Source organism: Malaclemys terrapin, chromosome 3 (genome assembly GCF_027887155.1).
Source record: "Malaclemys terrapin pileata isolate rMalTer1 chromosome 3, rMalTer1.hap1, whole genome shotgun sequence".
NCBI classification, from domain to species: Eukaryota; Metazoa; Chordata; order Testudines; family Emydidae; genus Malaclemys; species Malaclemys terrapin.
Genome location: NC_071507.1, coordinates 7,416,315 through 7,432,522, shown reverse-complemented (window position 1 = coordinate 7,432,522; position 16,208 = coordinate 7,416,315). Strand labels below are relative to the sequence as shown.

The 16,208-nt window shown below is 46.0% G+C and overlaps 1 protein-coding gene across 2 annotated transcripts; it reads left to right on the top strand.

Annotated features, from left to right (window-relative positions):
- The first annotated feature begins 3,903 nt into the window (after positions 1-3,903).
- Positions 3,904-12,450, top strand: CD93 (CD93 molecule). Of its 2 annotated transcripts, none has more exons than XM_054023478.1 (2): positions 3,904-5,347; positions 7,025-12,450. In XM_054023478.1, exon 2 carries the CDS (start codon positions 7,427-7,429, stop codon positions 9,317-9,319), a length of 1,893 nt encoding a protein of 630 aa, XP_053879453.1. In that variant the 5' UTR covers positions 3,904-5,347; positions 7,025-7,426; the 3' UTR covers positions 9,320-12,450. The 2 variants fall into 2 exon arrangements, with proteins under 2 accessions (XP_053879453.1, XP_053879452.1); XM_054023477.1 differs by having other exon boundaries at positions 6,557-12,450.
- Positions 12,451-16,208: the final 3,758 nt, after the last annotated feature.

Genomic DNA, 16,208 nt, shown 5'->3' with positions numbered 1-16,208 from the left:
ACAGTGATGGGCCCGGTATAAGATCACAAAAATTGTAAGCTCTTTGGTGCAGAGTTATTCTTTTCATTATGTGTGTATACGTCTAGTGCAGTGGGGCCTTGATCTTTACTGGGGCCGCTTGCTGCAACTGTGATAAAAATATTAAAAAATAATAACGATAAAGAAATAGAATGACATGGTATGGCGTGACGCGGGAGAAGAAGCAAGAACTTGTTTGATGGCACTATCGTAAAGCAACACAGATTCATACACAGCCTGGAACTGGGCCGTCAGTGCATTGGCTAGTAATGCATGCAAAGTATAAAACATAGGGGGAAACGTCTCAAAAGTCATATGAAGTATGAACACAGAAATAAGAGATAGGACCATAGGAATTGCCATTCTGGATCAGACCTGAAGTCCGTCTAGTCCAGTACCATGCCTCAGACAGTGCCAGCACCAGATAAGCAAGCAATCGGGGCAAAGAAATAATTGGAGTACATACAATTACGATAGTCTGCACATACTGCATATGGACGCTATCACATACAGAGGACTGTATGGTAGAGACAACTGACTCTTCACTGACATCATCGATTGACAAAAATTGCCTAGTCTCTCATCTCCCTTGACTTATATACACAACACATAAACTACCGCAAATAATAGCATTGTGCAGACCTTACATTTTTACAACGTGGTAACTGAAGTTTGCAGTGAGCATCTCAACACTGCAGGACCAGATCCTCAACTGGCATAAATCAGTTTAGCTCCACTGAACAGAGCAATGTCCATTTACACTCACTGTCTGGCCACTTTACTGTATATGGAGATTGTGTAGTTTCAGACATCCCCAGAGAAGGCATGAGTTCCTTCTGTTCTTCTAGAGCATGATCTTTCTGCTATTATTTATGCAGGTGTTACATTATGCCTTTTGCATGCTATTGTCCATTGTTCCAACCCTGATTCTTTCTTTGGGAATTGTTGACTTCAAACAGATCTTCTACATTTCCTTCTTCTGCCTTTGGTAACAGTTTTATAATTAATCCTTTTGATAATATGATATGTTTTTATATAGATTGAGCCCTACTTGGCAGGAGATCCAGTCTTCCTAGGGCAATTTGCGGTTGATTGTGATCTGAAACATCAGTTCATCTATACAAGTGTTAAATCGCTTATTAAAAATAACAAAAACATGTAATTTATTGTGGGCACTTTTATCGCTATTTATTGGCAGGATAATTATTTGGATCTTTTTATTTTCAAGTGAGATCATGTCTATAGAGGGGGAAATTAAATTAAATTAAATGGGTTATTTGATATAGGCAATAGAAATATGCTTGTATCTTTAGGGGTTGCTATAAATTATTCTCTGAACAATTTGGGTAAAGATAAATAAACTTGATAGATGGAGTTCTTTTAAAAAAATACAATCTACTGTTACTTATCTACTTTCAGACGTTCATAAATAGCTCTAGTGGTAGTGTTAAATTTTCAGTATTTATTTAAAAAATGTTGAAAGCTAGAAAATGCCAGTGACGCTACTTGCTAAACTTTTAAAGTATGTAGTGAATCAACAGGGCCAGATACAGCAATCCTTAAACAGAATTCTATTCAACGGGGATTTTGGCTGGAAATAAACACTACTGGATTAATGTACTTAATATACCAAAAGGAAAAATACCAACATGAGCTCACCACCAAGTGTGACTGTCTTAATGTGCCTTTTAAAAATCTTTCTGAGTTGCAAATTTAAGAGTATGTTATGTGTTTGGTCATTGCCATATAAAATGACCCAGAAGTAAAGATAAATTAATAATGCATTGTGAGACTGATCAAAATACTTCTATTTTGTTAGGAGCCACAGTTGTTTACAGGTTCAACGTTGGAGGTAAAGTTAGTGGGGAGAGTAGTTTGACTTCTATATTTTGGGGGCAGCTCCAATCAGGTCAACAGGGACACGCATGGGGGGAGAAATTCCACGCCTGATTGAGGCTTGCAGTTTGACAGGGCAACCCCCCTGTCCCTCCCCCCCAATTAGGCCCACAGGAGTGAGCCAAATCTATCATTGTCATGTCTACACCAAGAGGCACCAACAAAACTTGGTGAGCTTTCCGCCCAAATCCTTCACTTCCACATAGTGACAGAGGCGGTCTGGAGAGATTGTAGTGCTTCAGAGGGCGATGAGGGGCTTATATTAAACTTCCTCCTCTCTTGATCCATTTCTCTCACCTGTCAGTTTGCCCTGTCGTCCAACCCTTGCTCCCTCCCTCATCACCACTGTCAGTAACTTCTGATGTGCAGAGGCCTGTACTCTAAGGTATCCAAGGAAACAAAAATCCAACTCAGTCTGTTATGTAAAATTGTTTGTAAAAGTCAGCAAAAGCTGGAGAACAATCGACTAGGACAAACTGGATTGTTTAGGTTAATTGAAGAGGAAAGATCTTCAATGCTCCTGGTTGACATGACAACAAGCTGAAAAATTCTAAAAATGGGTGGCAATGTGTTTTAATTAGTTAATATTAATGGATTGAGATTGCCACCCCTTCTTGAACATTGTTTACTTGGGGGACACTAGATGGGAGCAGCAGGATGAGTAGACTGGAAGAAGCGAGCTTTACCATCATGGGACCCTAGCAACCAACCTGACACTCTTGGGCCTTCATCGTCCTGACCCTAAAAGATCTCCTGACCAGACCAGGCCATGACATCTCCACCTTCAGCTAACTCCTGAACACCAGGAATGTGAGAGTGGAGTTCCTGCAGTCACTCACTACACATCTGTCATTTTCCTTCCTACTGTATTTCTCCTCTTTCCTCCCTCCCTCTCTGTTTGCCTTGGTCTGTCTCTGGCTTAGCCAACAAGACGTCTACACCTCTTGCAACACTGCTCTGAGCCTGTGACCAAGAAACGCAGGTGAAAGCAATGCCTTAAGCATGATGCAGATAAAAGTTTGCCAGGGCTTGGAGTGTATAAGACCCTGTGCTGGGCTTGTGTTTCCTCAGCAGCAAGATCACACATGAGAGTCAGCACCAGAGACAGAAGTTGCATTTTCTATGTTTACTGATCTCTTTTTTCTCCTCTTTTGTGCATGTTTGTCTTGTTTTGTCTTAAAGAAAACACGACTGGACTCCAATAACAAGAGATCCAGACCGACTGAACTAACTTTTCTCTTTTCTCCTCCCCAAAAAGACAGTTAATATAATCTTTAACACCATCTAAAGACAGTCATAGAGAGGTTTCTCTCTTCAAAAGGCTCTCTACAGCTAAAGGGAAGGGGAATATGGGATATTGTGAAAATGAAAGCCTGACTTACTACTTTACATTTTAAAGGCCGTAACTGCTTTTTCTTGTGTCTTTAATTAAAAATTTAAAACATTTTATGGTAGTTTTCCCAATGGGAGTCACCAGCGATAATATGAAACAAAACCTCAGACCATACTGCACTGTTTAATGTTGTAACATTGTCCACAGGTGTGACGGGTTGGATAACAGAAACCCCCTTGGGAGCTGCCACCCAATGTACCAAGACTACCCCTGTTCCTGTTTTTCCTGCCAGCTCAGGACTCCAGCACCCTGTCTTGCTGAGCCAGACACTCCCGTCTGTTCCAACACAGACCCAGGGTCTGAATCACTTGCCCCAAAGCTGCAAGTTTACCTGAAAACAGCTCACAGAAGTGTGCTTGTCTTTAGCACTCAGATGCCCAACTCCCAATGGGGTCTAAACCCAAATCAATCCGTTTTACCCTGCATAAAGCTTATGCAGGGCAAACTCATAAATTGTTCGCCCTCTATAACACTGATAGAGAGATATGCACAGTTGTTTGCTCCCCCAGGTATTAATATATACTCTGAGTTAATTACTAAATAAAAAGTGATTTTATTAAATACAGAAAATAGGATTTAAGTGGTTCCAAGTAGTAACAGACAGAACAAAGTAAGTCACCAAGCAAAATAAAATAAAATGTGCAAATCTATGTCTAATCAAACTGAATACAGATAATCTCACCCTCAGAGATGCTTCAGTAAGTTTTTTCTCAGGCTGGACACCTTCCAGGCCTGGGCACAATTCTTTCCCCTGGTACAGCTCTTGTTCCAGCTCAGGTGATAGCTAGGGGATTCTTCATGATGGCTCCTCCCTCCCTTTGTTCTCTTCCACCCCTTTATATATCTTTTGCATAAGGCGGGAACCCTTTGTCCCTCTGGGTTTCCACCCCCCACCCCCCCACTGGAAAAGCACCAGGTTAAAGATGGATTCCAGTTCAGGTGACATGATCACATGTCACTGCAAGACTTCATTGCCCACTTGCCAGCACACGCATATACAGGAAGACTCACAGGTAAACACAGCCATCTGCAGACAATGGTCCTGGTTAATGGGAGTCATCAAGATTCCAAACCATCATTAATGGCCCACACTTTACATAATTACAATAGGCCCTCAGAGTTATATTTTATATTTCTAGTTTTAGTCACAAGAGTGATACAGTTCTACAAATAGGATGATCACACTCAGTAGATTATGAGCTTTGTAATGATACAAGAGACCTTTTGCACAAAGCATATCCCAGTTGCATTATATTCACTTACTATCATGTTTTTATAAAACCATATACACTGCACAACGTCACAACGGGTTTCAGCAATGTCTTATCTCTTGTTGGGCCCCAAACACCCTCTGATCAATACAACACTCCCTTTTCTCTAATTCTTCCCCCAATGCTCCACAACCTACCACTGTTCCTGAGCCAAATTCAAACACAGTGTGAGCAGGTACAGTTCCATTGACTTCTGATTTAAATCAATCGACTTGGGCCTGCTTCTTTACACCCCAGCTCAGAATTTAGTCCCCTCTCTTTAAAAAAGCTCTCCCATGACCCTGAAGCTATCTATTGGCCCATCCCTATTTCCCCTTTCTCAAAGTTTTTGCAAAAGTAACTTCCTCCTTCGTCACTCCAACCACCTTTCCCACAATAATACGCTGGGCTAATTTCTCTTTGAGTATTGGTCTGGCCATAGCAAAGAAATCATTCTTCTGCAGAGAGTTAATAAACTTTTCCCTACTGATGATGGCTCCCTCTGCTTTCTCAGTCTCCTTGACCACACAGGCTTCTACACTGCAGACACAGTTCTGTCCTCTTGGACCAACTCTGTAGATGTGAAGACATCTCTGGCTTGCTGTTATTCATTCCATTTTTGTCTCTCAACAGAGCTGTCCCTTGGGTAGGTCGAATTGGGGAGACCACCCTGGGCTCCACACTTTGGGGGGCCCGCACCTCGATAAAATCGGCACTGTCCCGATATTTGGTCCTTTGTCCCGCATCCCAACTGATGTACGACCGGGACGCCATTTGTCCCGATATTCAGGTGAGGAGGTGGGAGGGCAAGCGGTCTGAAGAGGCGAACGGGGCGGCGAGCATCAGGTAGGCAGGCAGGAGGGGGGTGAGGAGGCAGGCAGGTGGGTGGACGGCAAGGAGGAGAGCAGTGGTCGGGCGGATGGGGAGGGCACACTGGATGGATGGTGAGGAGACTAGTGGGAAGGCTGATTTGTCCTGGGCCCCGCACTCCCCTAGGGACGGCCCTGCCTATCAACCTGCTCTTTCTGTATCTCTGGCAATGGTTGACCCTTGTGCCAAGATGTCCCACCTGGGCTCATTCTCTAGAATCTGTTCTCTAGTCTCTCGCTTGGTTACCGTTTTTCATCCTTTAACATTGCCACAGTTACTCGGATGACTGTACAAATGAACCATCTGTACAGTACATTGTCTTGTGACAACTGAAATGACTCTGCCTACCTTGACCAGGTTAACTGTTTTCAGCTAAATGTCTCAAAGGCAAGAAGTAGGAAGAAAAGCATCCTGTCTTTTATCACTCTCCCTTCCTTGAGTCCATTCCATTTGCCTTCACGGTCCATAATCTTGGCACTATCCTGGACTCTGTATGGGCTCCACAAACTGTGCACAGTGGGTTTGCACTGAAGTGCAACTTGCACCTAAAGAGCAGGACATATACACCAACGTGAATTCCCAGATCCATGGGCATATTTGCATATTCATTAGTGCACCTATGTTTGCATGCACAGGCCTTACTGGACATCCGCATCAGACATTTGGACACATAAATATATATTTAGATGCCTTCATTTCATCTATTCAGTTTATGCACACAATTGCAGTAAGTGTGCACTCAAAAGCAAGCACATGAATGCACAGGCAGAAAATGGGCATGAATCTAGGACCTCATTGTATAAAGAAAATCTGACCGTTAACCTCTCTGCATCTCATGCAAATCCCCATCTGCAAAATAATAGATGTAAATAATTACACCTCAGTAAACGTGAGTTTTAATTAACATCAGTAAAACACTTTCTGATTCTCAAATGAAGTATTTCTACTTTATTACAAAGAGGTCAATCCACTCAGTATCAATTGTGCTTTGTGTAAAAGTTGCTAGCCCCAGAAAAAGGGACTTTTGGGCCCTGAAGGCTTGTGCATTTTTAATGCATTTGTTCATCCAGTAAAATTTATCACAGTAACTACTTTGCCCTTTCTTTATGGTTCCTATTGATTTCACTAGATTTGGATCAAGCTGCAACTGAATTCATGATACAACTGATCACTGATCTTCTGTAAATTCTCCAAAACCATTAACTTGGACTATCATTGGGCTGGTGCTCGAAAGTCCCCGGAGTAAGCAGCTGCAGTTCAGTGCTTTTCTTCTGTTTGAAGTGACTAGTTCTGGACAACGGATTACTGACTAAGTGGGCTGCATTTAGAAAACTCCCCACTGTAGTCTGAGTTGGATTGGTGTCCTTAAACAACTTGGCTTAGTGCATGGAGCTCAGACATTCTCACGACCCAATCCCTATTTAAGGACTTTTCCATCTATTTAAAGTGCAAGAATGAAGGGGGAAAAAGTGCTTGAAATTAATTGTGTGGATGACATATATGCACCAAGTATTCCATTTCTTCTAGAAGATGAAATGTTAACTATGCTTAGGATCATAATCAGAGATTCCATGCCTTTTTTTCTTCTCTCCAATAGATACTGGAAAACTAGAACTCCCTATTGGGGGTTACAAAAAGTCACTGACGCGTAAGTAGTTTAAGTCCTTTAAAAATAAAACAAGAAAGCAGCATTCCAGCAAGTTTCTCATACAAGGGGAGGGGAGCACTGGGCCAAAATAAAGAAAGCCCTTTAATGGTAAATCTTTTTTTAAACTTGTATTAAACCACTTCGCTTAAAGGAAGGTGAAGAAAAGCAGTTGAATATCTTGATTGTTATCCACAAACCACGAGGATGAAGCCACCAGTAACTAAAATACAGGAAATTCTAGTCTCCGGTGATAAATAAGAGTCACAACAGCACAGGATGCATGCAGGGCAGCTCCTTGGGCCACAGGGATCTGAAAGGCAAACAGCTTCAGCTCTTTTGTTCTAATATCTGATGTGTGTCCCCTGCAGGTCCCATCTGTGCATCTGGTGCCTGGGACAGCAACAGCACCGATCCTGCCACTCTCTGCCAGATCAGACCAAAGCAAGCATGGGAATTGCCCTTTTCTACCTAGGCCAGGTGTTACTTTGGGGGGTGCCCTCATGGGCGAGTGAGGAGGCAGAGGCCCTGTGCGCCCAGACCGCCTGCTACACCATCCACTGGGGCAGGCACAATTGGATGGACGCCCAGGAGAAGTGCAAGAGCAACGGAGGCAACCTGGTGACCATGAAGAGCCAGGAAGAGGCCTTGCATGTCCAGGATCTGCTAGCCAAGCTGCCCAGAAGGGAGGCCGGGCCAGAGGGGCAGGTGAGGCTTTGGATCGGGCTCCATCGGGAGAAGGGCAAGTGTTACCAGCAGCACCAGCGCCTCAAGGGCTTCAGCTGGGCCACGGGAGGGGAGGAGACCGACTACGCCAGCTGGCTCCGGGAGCCCCGAGAGACTTGCACGGGCCGGCGCTGCGTGAGCCTGCACTGGAACCCCACCGCCCCCGGCTCTTCGTGGCTGGGCTGGGCCGACGGGCCCTGCAACGTCTCCTCCGCCAGGCCCCAGGGCTACCTCTGCAAGTTCAGCTTCCAGGGCATGTGCCGCCAGCTGGCGCTGGCCGGGCCCGGCAGCGTCACCTACACCACCCCCTTCGGCTTGGACAGCGCCTCCCTGGCGGCCGTGCCCTTCGGCTCCCAGGCCGCTGTGTCGTGCCAAGGCCAGGCGCCGGGACCCTTCCTGGTGTGCAGGGCGCAGGCGGGCGGCGGGTTCGAGTGGAGCAGCCCGGGCCCCCTGTGCGCCTCGCCCCGCTACGGCTGCGCCTACAGCAACGGGGGCTGCCAGCACCAGTGCCTGGAGCTGGCGGGCGGCTCTTTCCGCTGCGCCTGCCACGCGGGCTACCTGCTGGGCGGGGACCTGCTGTCCTGCTCGCCCGTGGACTACTGCAGCGCCCAGCCGTGCCGGGGGCCGGCCGAGTGCCTGGGCCGGCCGGGGGGCTTCGAGTGCCGCTGCCCCGCGGGCTACGAGCTGGCCGGGGACCAGGTGAGCTGCGCGGACGTGGACGAGTGCTTGGGGGAGCCCTGCCAGGGCGGCTGCGTCAACACGGCGGGGAGCTTCGCCTGCACCTGCCCGCCGGGCTACGAGCCCGCGGGGCCCGGCGGCCGCCGGTGCCGGGACGTGGATGAGTGCGCCCAGGGCGCGCCCTGCGCCCAGCTCTGCACCAACACGCCGGGCTCCTTCCTCTGCGCCTGCCGGCCGGGCTACCAGCGGGACAGCGACGGGGCCGGCTGCCGGGACGTGGACGAGTGCCTGGGGGAGCCCTGCCAGGAGCGCTGCGTCAACCAGCCCGGCAGCTACCAGTGCCTCTGCCCGCCGGGCTGGGCGCTGGCCCCCAACGGCGTCTCCTGCCTCTCGGGCTCCAGCCCCACCACCCCCGGCAGCGCGGCCCCGTCCCTGCGCCCCCCAGGAGAAGAGGAGCCGGCGGCTGGGGGTGGACACCCGCCGGGCACCCACCCTGCTACGGAGAGCCCAGCCCCGCGCTCTGCTCCAACCATCCGAGCCCAGCCAGGCGGAGCAGAGCCCAGCACCCTCCAGCCAGCTGCCGTCAGCAGCGCGGCAGGGCCTGGGGAACCCATGATGAAACCCGACGCTGACCAGGCCACCGATGGCCCCAAACTGCTCCTGTACTATATCCTGGGTAGCGTGGTGGTTATCCTGCTGCTGATGGCTTTTGCCCTGGGCTTGCTCATCTATAGGAAGAGGAAAGCCAAGAAGGAAAAGAAGAAAGCCAGGAGTGCCACAGACAACTACTGCTGGGTGCTTGAGCAGGCAGAGAAAAAAGCAGTAGACAATGACTACAGGTAAAGGCAGGAGTCTGCAGAGAGGGTAACCTGCTTGCAGGGATTAGGGTAGCATCAGGGTTCTCTGGAGAGAGGGAACACTAAACTAAGGGTAATTGTGTGCAGCAGAGAATATTTCCCATATGATATAAAACGATGCTTTCATTATGTGACTTAACTTTTGTTTTCACATTCGAACCTGGGGTTTGGCATTGTCTAAGTGTCAGAGGAACAGCCAGTCTGCCACTTAGATCAAGATCCCCATACTGTTCCCACTGAAATCAGTATCAAAACTCCCACTGATTTTAATAGGACAAGGATTAGGCCCAGCGTGATATGTTGCTTTTGAAAAATAAAAGCAATCACACCGAAGAGCTCATTGGAACTTTCAAAAAGTTAAACATCTTTACAATCAGAATAATCATGGCCCTGATCTTGCAAACACTTGTGTACGTGACAGGTTTCAGAGTGGTACCCGTGTTAGTCTGTATCAGCAGAAACAATGAGGAGTCTTTGTGGCACCTTAAAGACTAACAAATTTATTTGGGCATAAACTTTCGTGGGCTAAAACCCACTTCATCAGATGGATGGAGTGGAAAATACAGTAGGCAGGTATAAATACACAGCACATGAAAAGATGGGAGTTGCCTTACCAAGTGGGGAGGGGGTCAGTGCTAATGAGCCAATTGAATTAAGGTGGAAGTGGGCTATTCTCAACAGTTGACAAGAAGGTGTGAGTTTCAGCAGAGGGAAAATTAGTTTTTGTAGTGACCCATCCACTCCCAGTCTTTATTCAGGCCTAATTTGATGGTGTCCAGGTGAGAAAGCATAAGAGGATGCAAGATCAAGAAGTTAGGGAAAAGTATTTGAGGAGGAGTTGCCCATCTATTGTCACTTAGGATAGAAAATAATCCCCTTTGTCAAAATACAGTAATATCAGAACCCAAACCATGCCTGTTTTCCAGTTTTGCCATTTACTTCAATGGAGCAGCACCATGCCTATACAGAGTACAAAAGGTGCTAAAGAGGAATATGGATCTGGTTATAAGGGTACATATTTTTCCTGAAATACCCACCACCTTTATATTCTTGCAGCTTTTCTTGTATACTTGAGGCCACGTTGGCCAGAAATGTGAACTTAACACAAAAGAGTTAGCTGTGAGCCTCACAGCTACATCCTGTTCTTTTTAGTGTGTGGAGGAAAACCCTTTCCTGCTGTTTTTCTTCTCCAGTTATCCATTGTACAAATCAAGAAAACAGGAAAATGTAGCTTCTAGCAGCTGTAAATGTTTTGAATAGTTTGTATATGCTTCCATTTCTCTGGACAGTAGTTGAAAGAAGCAGTGTACTCATCCCTGGTTTGTTGGGATGACCTGCAGAAAATTCATACCATTTCTTTGTTATGACACCAATAATCTAGTCAAGCATTTAAGCATGTGAGTAACTTTAAGCATCTTTGTAATCCCAACAATAGGACTAAAATTAAATTTATGCATGTGTTTAAATGCTGTGCTGGGTCAGGGCCTGTATGAACAGTCACACCAACAAACTTTAAAATTCTGAGATTATTAGCTTTGCTTTGTGTCATTTTCAAAATGTTTATAATCCTCAGTCTTTCCCCATTCATTTTATGGGGGAGGGTTTCCAGGTGTTTCCACGTTCACTCTATTCACCCAAAATGAATGGGAAACGAGAAAGTATAGGTGTGAAATCATAAAGCCAGTGTAAAATCTCACATATTCAGAAAGGTTAATCCATAATCCTGAGTTTTTAGTACTATATAAATTTTGTGTATTCTGGTGTGTCTCACAGGATTATGAGTAAAAAATTCTAATCAGTTAAAGCCACCAAAAAACATTGATTTGCTGTGTATGTAGGTTTAGCTTTAACTGCCCCTCATTTTACCTTGAGGCCAGTTTCATCTCAGTGGAATTACACCAGTGATGAATTGAGCCCTCACTTGCTTTTTGCCATGAATCAGTTTCCTTGATTCAGGTCTCAATGCAAAGCCGATTGAAGTCAGTGGAAAGACTCCCATAGATTTCATTGGGCTATGGATCAAGCCTTGAAGTGAGTAGGAATGGCAAAGAAACAGATGATGACATCTAAATGAAGAGTCAGGAGATCCTAAATGTTAATGTGGGCTCTGTATGTATTTGTTCTGTGGCACTGGGCAAGTATCTTCAGTTTCCTCATCTGGAAATGGGGAATAATAGTGTTTATCTGGTAACCTCATGTGGGCATTGCGAGGACTGATTTGCTAACACGTGTGAAATGCTTTAAACACAGCAAGTGCTTTGTATGTGTTATTATATTCCTGTTATGCCGGGGTTGTATGCACAGACCTTCTCAGTGCTAATGGGAATTACCAGTGCTTAAAGTGCACCAGGTTTAAACACGTTACAGGCCCAGGAAATACAATTGCTAAGAAGCCAGCCAGCTTGCTGAGATGCTCAAATTTTTAGTACCACCTGAGGAACATCCTTCTTGTTGGCGGCTTTCCCCATTTGCCCACCTTTGGTGAAGAGCAGCGAATATGAGCAGCTGGAGAAAGCAGACAAGAGTCTTCTCCTCTTTCCCTTAGCAACCCAGTACCAATCTCACAGGATGCACAAGGGGAGCGGAAAGACTCCAGCAGTTCAGAGCAGCTCTGATCCTTCCTTCCCCCGCCCCTCCTGTGAACAATGGGACAGCTCCTCCCCATCCCAACACCACCAGGCCTGGGAAGGGATACAAGAGGCTCTCACTGCAGCACCTCCCTCTCCTTTCCTCCAGACCAGGGTGAAGAATTCCAGGAGATGCAGGAGGAACAGAGGTGAGGCTGGATGGGCAGAACTACTGGGGGAAGGCAGATGTGGGGAGATAAGACCTCCCCACTTTTTCAGATCCTTTTAATCACTGGTAATCCCATGCGGCTGCCCACATGTTGAAATAATACATGCCAAAAAATTTCTGTTCATCACAGGTGCATCAATGTTACCTTTGTGTATGATGATATTACAAGTGTTCTCAAACAGTGTTTTCCTTTTTTAACTTTAACACTGTAAATAGCATTACCTCAGTGGATACATTGCGATTCTGATGGAAGCATGTACAAATAAAATCCAAATGAAATGTGTCATTGATGCTTTGAAATAAACATGATGTTAATACTTATTGATGCAATACATGATAAATCGTTTTATTTGTGATGTTTCAAATAATTCGCTTAAAACTGCCTCCAAACCAAGAACTTTTTTGTACTAAAACTGACACATTTTTGTTTTTTTAGGAAAGCAGATACCCTGTGTGAAAAATGTCATTTAGTTAAAAAAAAAAACTGACAGAAACCTAGGTTTTGAGGGAAAATTTTTGACTAGCTCACTGATAAATTGTCCTTGCTGGTCAAGATTAAGCAGGGCAGTTCTGGAAAACTATCTGCGTTGTCACTGCTATGCTGTATCTGTTCTGTACAGAGAACTTTGGTTTCTGGAGCTGTCAGTCAGGTAACTTTCATCTAATAATGATTTAATATGTATATTAATGAAGTGTTTAGAGGCCTCAGGCAAAATCAGGGACCTTTTGTTCTAGGCAATGTACAGAGAGGGTAGGGGTCTATTCATGTTGCTCTCACTGCACAAGGATCAAGGATCAAGGCACAGAATACTAAGTCCTTTAAAACAGCAAAATATTAATCATTTGGGGTTACCAAGATAGATCTGCTCAGCAGATGAAAGATTCATCTAGGAAAAATTGAAACAAGCAAAAATTTGAACGAGCCTCACTGACCAGACCCCTCTAAAGATTCTCCTTTCTACAGCTCCCGTGTCCTCCTACCAATCACAGAGGTTTTCGTTAAGTGGTATATATAAAAAAAAGATGTTTTCTAACAGCAGCTGGACCTTAGATAAATGGGCATTTCCAAAACAGGAAACGCTTTTCTAGATTCATTTTGGCTAGTATCAGTATCTGCCATAGGAAGAGATGACTAAGATTAGGTACCACTGTGATGCACATAGTCTCAATATCTATACAGGGAAGTGAAATAGGTAGGTCATGCACTCCCGCTACCTAATTTAGGCTGGTGATCTGGGGAAGAAAACAGAAATGTGATTATGTCAGACAGAAGTGCAATATGGTGGAAATGAACTGCTGATTTTGTAGCATAGTCATTGCTATAACATGGGCCCAACCAAGATTGTGCTAGGCATTATACAAGCCCAGTGTAATAGCATTCTCTGTCCTGAAGAGCTTATAATCCAAACAGGATGGATAGGGGAAAGAGATACAAAAATCATAGTTTGTCCATTCTTTCAGTCAGTCTACATTCAGACCTACCATTTAGTGCCGTGGGATTTCTCAACCAAGAGCCTGAAGTCAATGGAAAGACTTCCACTGATTTCAGAGGTCTTTAGATCAGGCCCATATTAGTTATTTTGGCCCTTACTTGTCACAGGTGCAGTAGGTCGCCAATGAACTGGGACACTGTCAGGGTAAGCCAGGGCATCACACTGCCAGGGGACTGTCAGGCCCTGGGACCAGTGCTGAGATACAAAATCTCCACAAAGATAGTTCTGGGCCTCTGAAGTTTCCCCCAGGATCTGCAGACCCTCTTTTTTCTGTGGGGCAGGGAGTATGGAAAGATTTGGAGGAGAAGGTGCCAAATAACATTCAAATATGATGTACTCTGCAAGGATTAACACCGCTCCCTCACATCTACCGTGTTCCCTAAAGAGTCTCACACTGCAAAAACAAGTTCTTTAAAAATGCCTTTTTTCATTTCCCTTGTAGAAGAGTGACTCACCGGCCAATGCGCCCCCTCATGGCTGGGCATAGCTTAGTAGGCTCTCCTCTGCTGCCACCCCTTGCCGACAGCCACTGTGGCCCTGCCAGCATCTGCCTCTTCTTAATACTTGACCCTCCAGCCAAGACACATTCAGTCCCTTTCGGGGGTAACAGAGTCCCACAAACTATGGTCCAATGGGGTCTTCAGCCCATCTCTGGGCTCAATGGTCCGTACACCTCGTATATCAGGGGGACTTTCACAAACTTAGGCTCTCCTTGTACTCTGGGTTCTGGTCTACAGGCCCTGTAACAAGCAACTAAGGTCTGCACCCTTAGCTCCCTTTCTGCTTCCCTGGACTACTTCTTACCTCAGCCTGTTTCTGTGCCCTGTTCCCAAGCCTCTTTCTGGGGTCACTTTTCCACAAGCTCTTCTCCCATTCCCAGTCTCCACAGAGGTCTTTCCCGCTACTGTGAAGAGTGACACCTCATAGATGATTCCTCCCTACCGGTTCAATACTCTGTCTCTGAAGCCCCAGCCCTGGGCTGGCTCAGGGGTGTCTCTTACCAAGGCCTATCACAAGAGCTTTCTTCACTCTGGTCCTTACCAGAGGCTCCTATCCCAGAAGAAAATCCCTAAGACTTCTACTGTCCTGGAATCCTTCCTCTATTAGTTACCCTACTTCTACTGGGACTGATCCTTAATTAGGCCTGGCCCATCTTTCTGGTGCAACTGGATCAGCTAATTGCTTTCTGGCTCCAATTAGCTATTTCTATACCAGTGTAGCGTATGTACCCCATCACATACTCTCCCCCTCTAGACTGTGCCCGTTTTCATTATTCTTCTCTTTTAGTCATTTCTTGGCATTTGACTCTCTCAGGTCCCTTCAAAGTCAGTAGGTGACCTTCATGCCTAGCCAAGTACATTGCAGTGCTGTTGCCCGATCTTTAGATTGTGTATTAATTATATCGGTTAGTTAAGAATCCCCAGTTATCACTTTGAGGGTTGTCAGGCCCTTGGCCCAAGATCAGGCCCAGTATTATTCAAATTAATACATTGGTGGGAACCCTGATGTGCACAGTTGCAACACTCACACTATAGGAACTCTTATATTTACAAATATAGTTTATTCATACATTTATCACAGTCACAAACACCCCAACTCAGTAATGGTAGACAGAGATACTACAGTATGTCCATTTGCACATCCAGATACTCACACCATCTCCTGTAGAACAACCTGAAATGTTAGCCATCATCTTCCTCATCACCATCACCTTCCTCATCCTCACCAGTGGCCATCATCCTGGCATCTCCCAAGCAGGGCCAGCTCCAGGCACCAGCATTGCAAGCAGGTGCTTGGGGCGGCAATCTGCAAGAGGCGGCAGTCCGTGTGTTTTTGCCGCTCCAAGCAGCGCGCCGAATTGCCGCCGCGGACGGCGGGGGCAGTCCGTGTGCCGTTAGGACGGCACGCGCGTTTCCGCGACGGCGGCAATTCGGTGGCAGCTTCTATGTTCAGCTGCCCTCGGCGGCTTCTGTCTTCCGGCTGAAGATAGAAGGTGCCGCCGAATTGCCGCCGCCGCCGAAACGCGTGTGTTGCCCTAACGGCACACGGACTGCCCCCGCCATCGGCGGTGGCAATTCGGTGTGCTGCCTCAGGCAGCAAAAACAGTAGAGCCAGCCCTGCTCCCAAGGACTACATCTCTCTCTCCTACCGCCCCTAGGCTGGGATACCACTTTTGTAATATGTTACACTGACACCATTGTGTTCGATGCATATTCAGTAGGGGATTTTCCCCCCTTCCTTATTTGTATTTCCTCACCTTGCTAATGTTGGAGTGTCTTTTTCCGATAGGTTAGTATATCAATGATCTCAACTTATTATCATATATGTGCATTCATTACCATGGCCCTTTTGCGGTTAGGATCACATTTGTTATTTCTGTCCTAACCATTTTTTTCAGTTCTTTCCAAGTTCCAAGTTGTGGTGTACTGATAAGTTTAAAAGGGCAGGAACTTAGGAAAGCCCCTATGCCAACCTGCTTAACACATCCTCTATGTTAAAGGTCGCAGCCATATATGGACCTTATGCTTTAGCTCATCACCATCTATCTGGGTGAAAGGTCCCAGACATATGTATGCTAACTTTGCC

Coding starts and splice junctions, on each gene's coding strand:
- CD93 (XM_054023478.1), top strand. CDS start 7,427: ATGTGTGTCCCCTGCAGGTCCCATCTGTGCATCTGGTGCCTGGGACAG.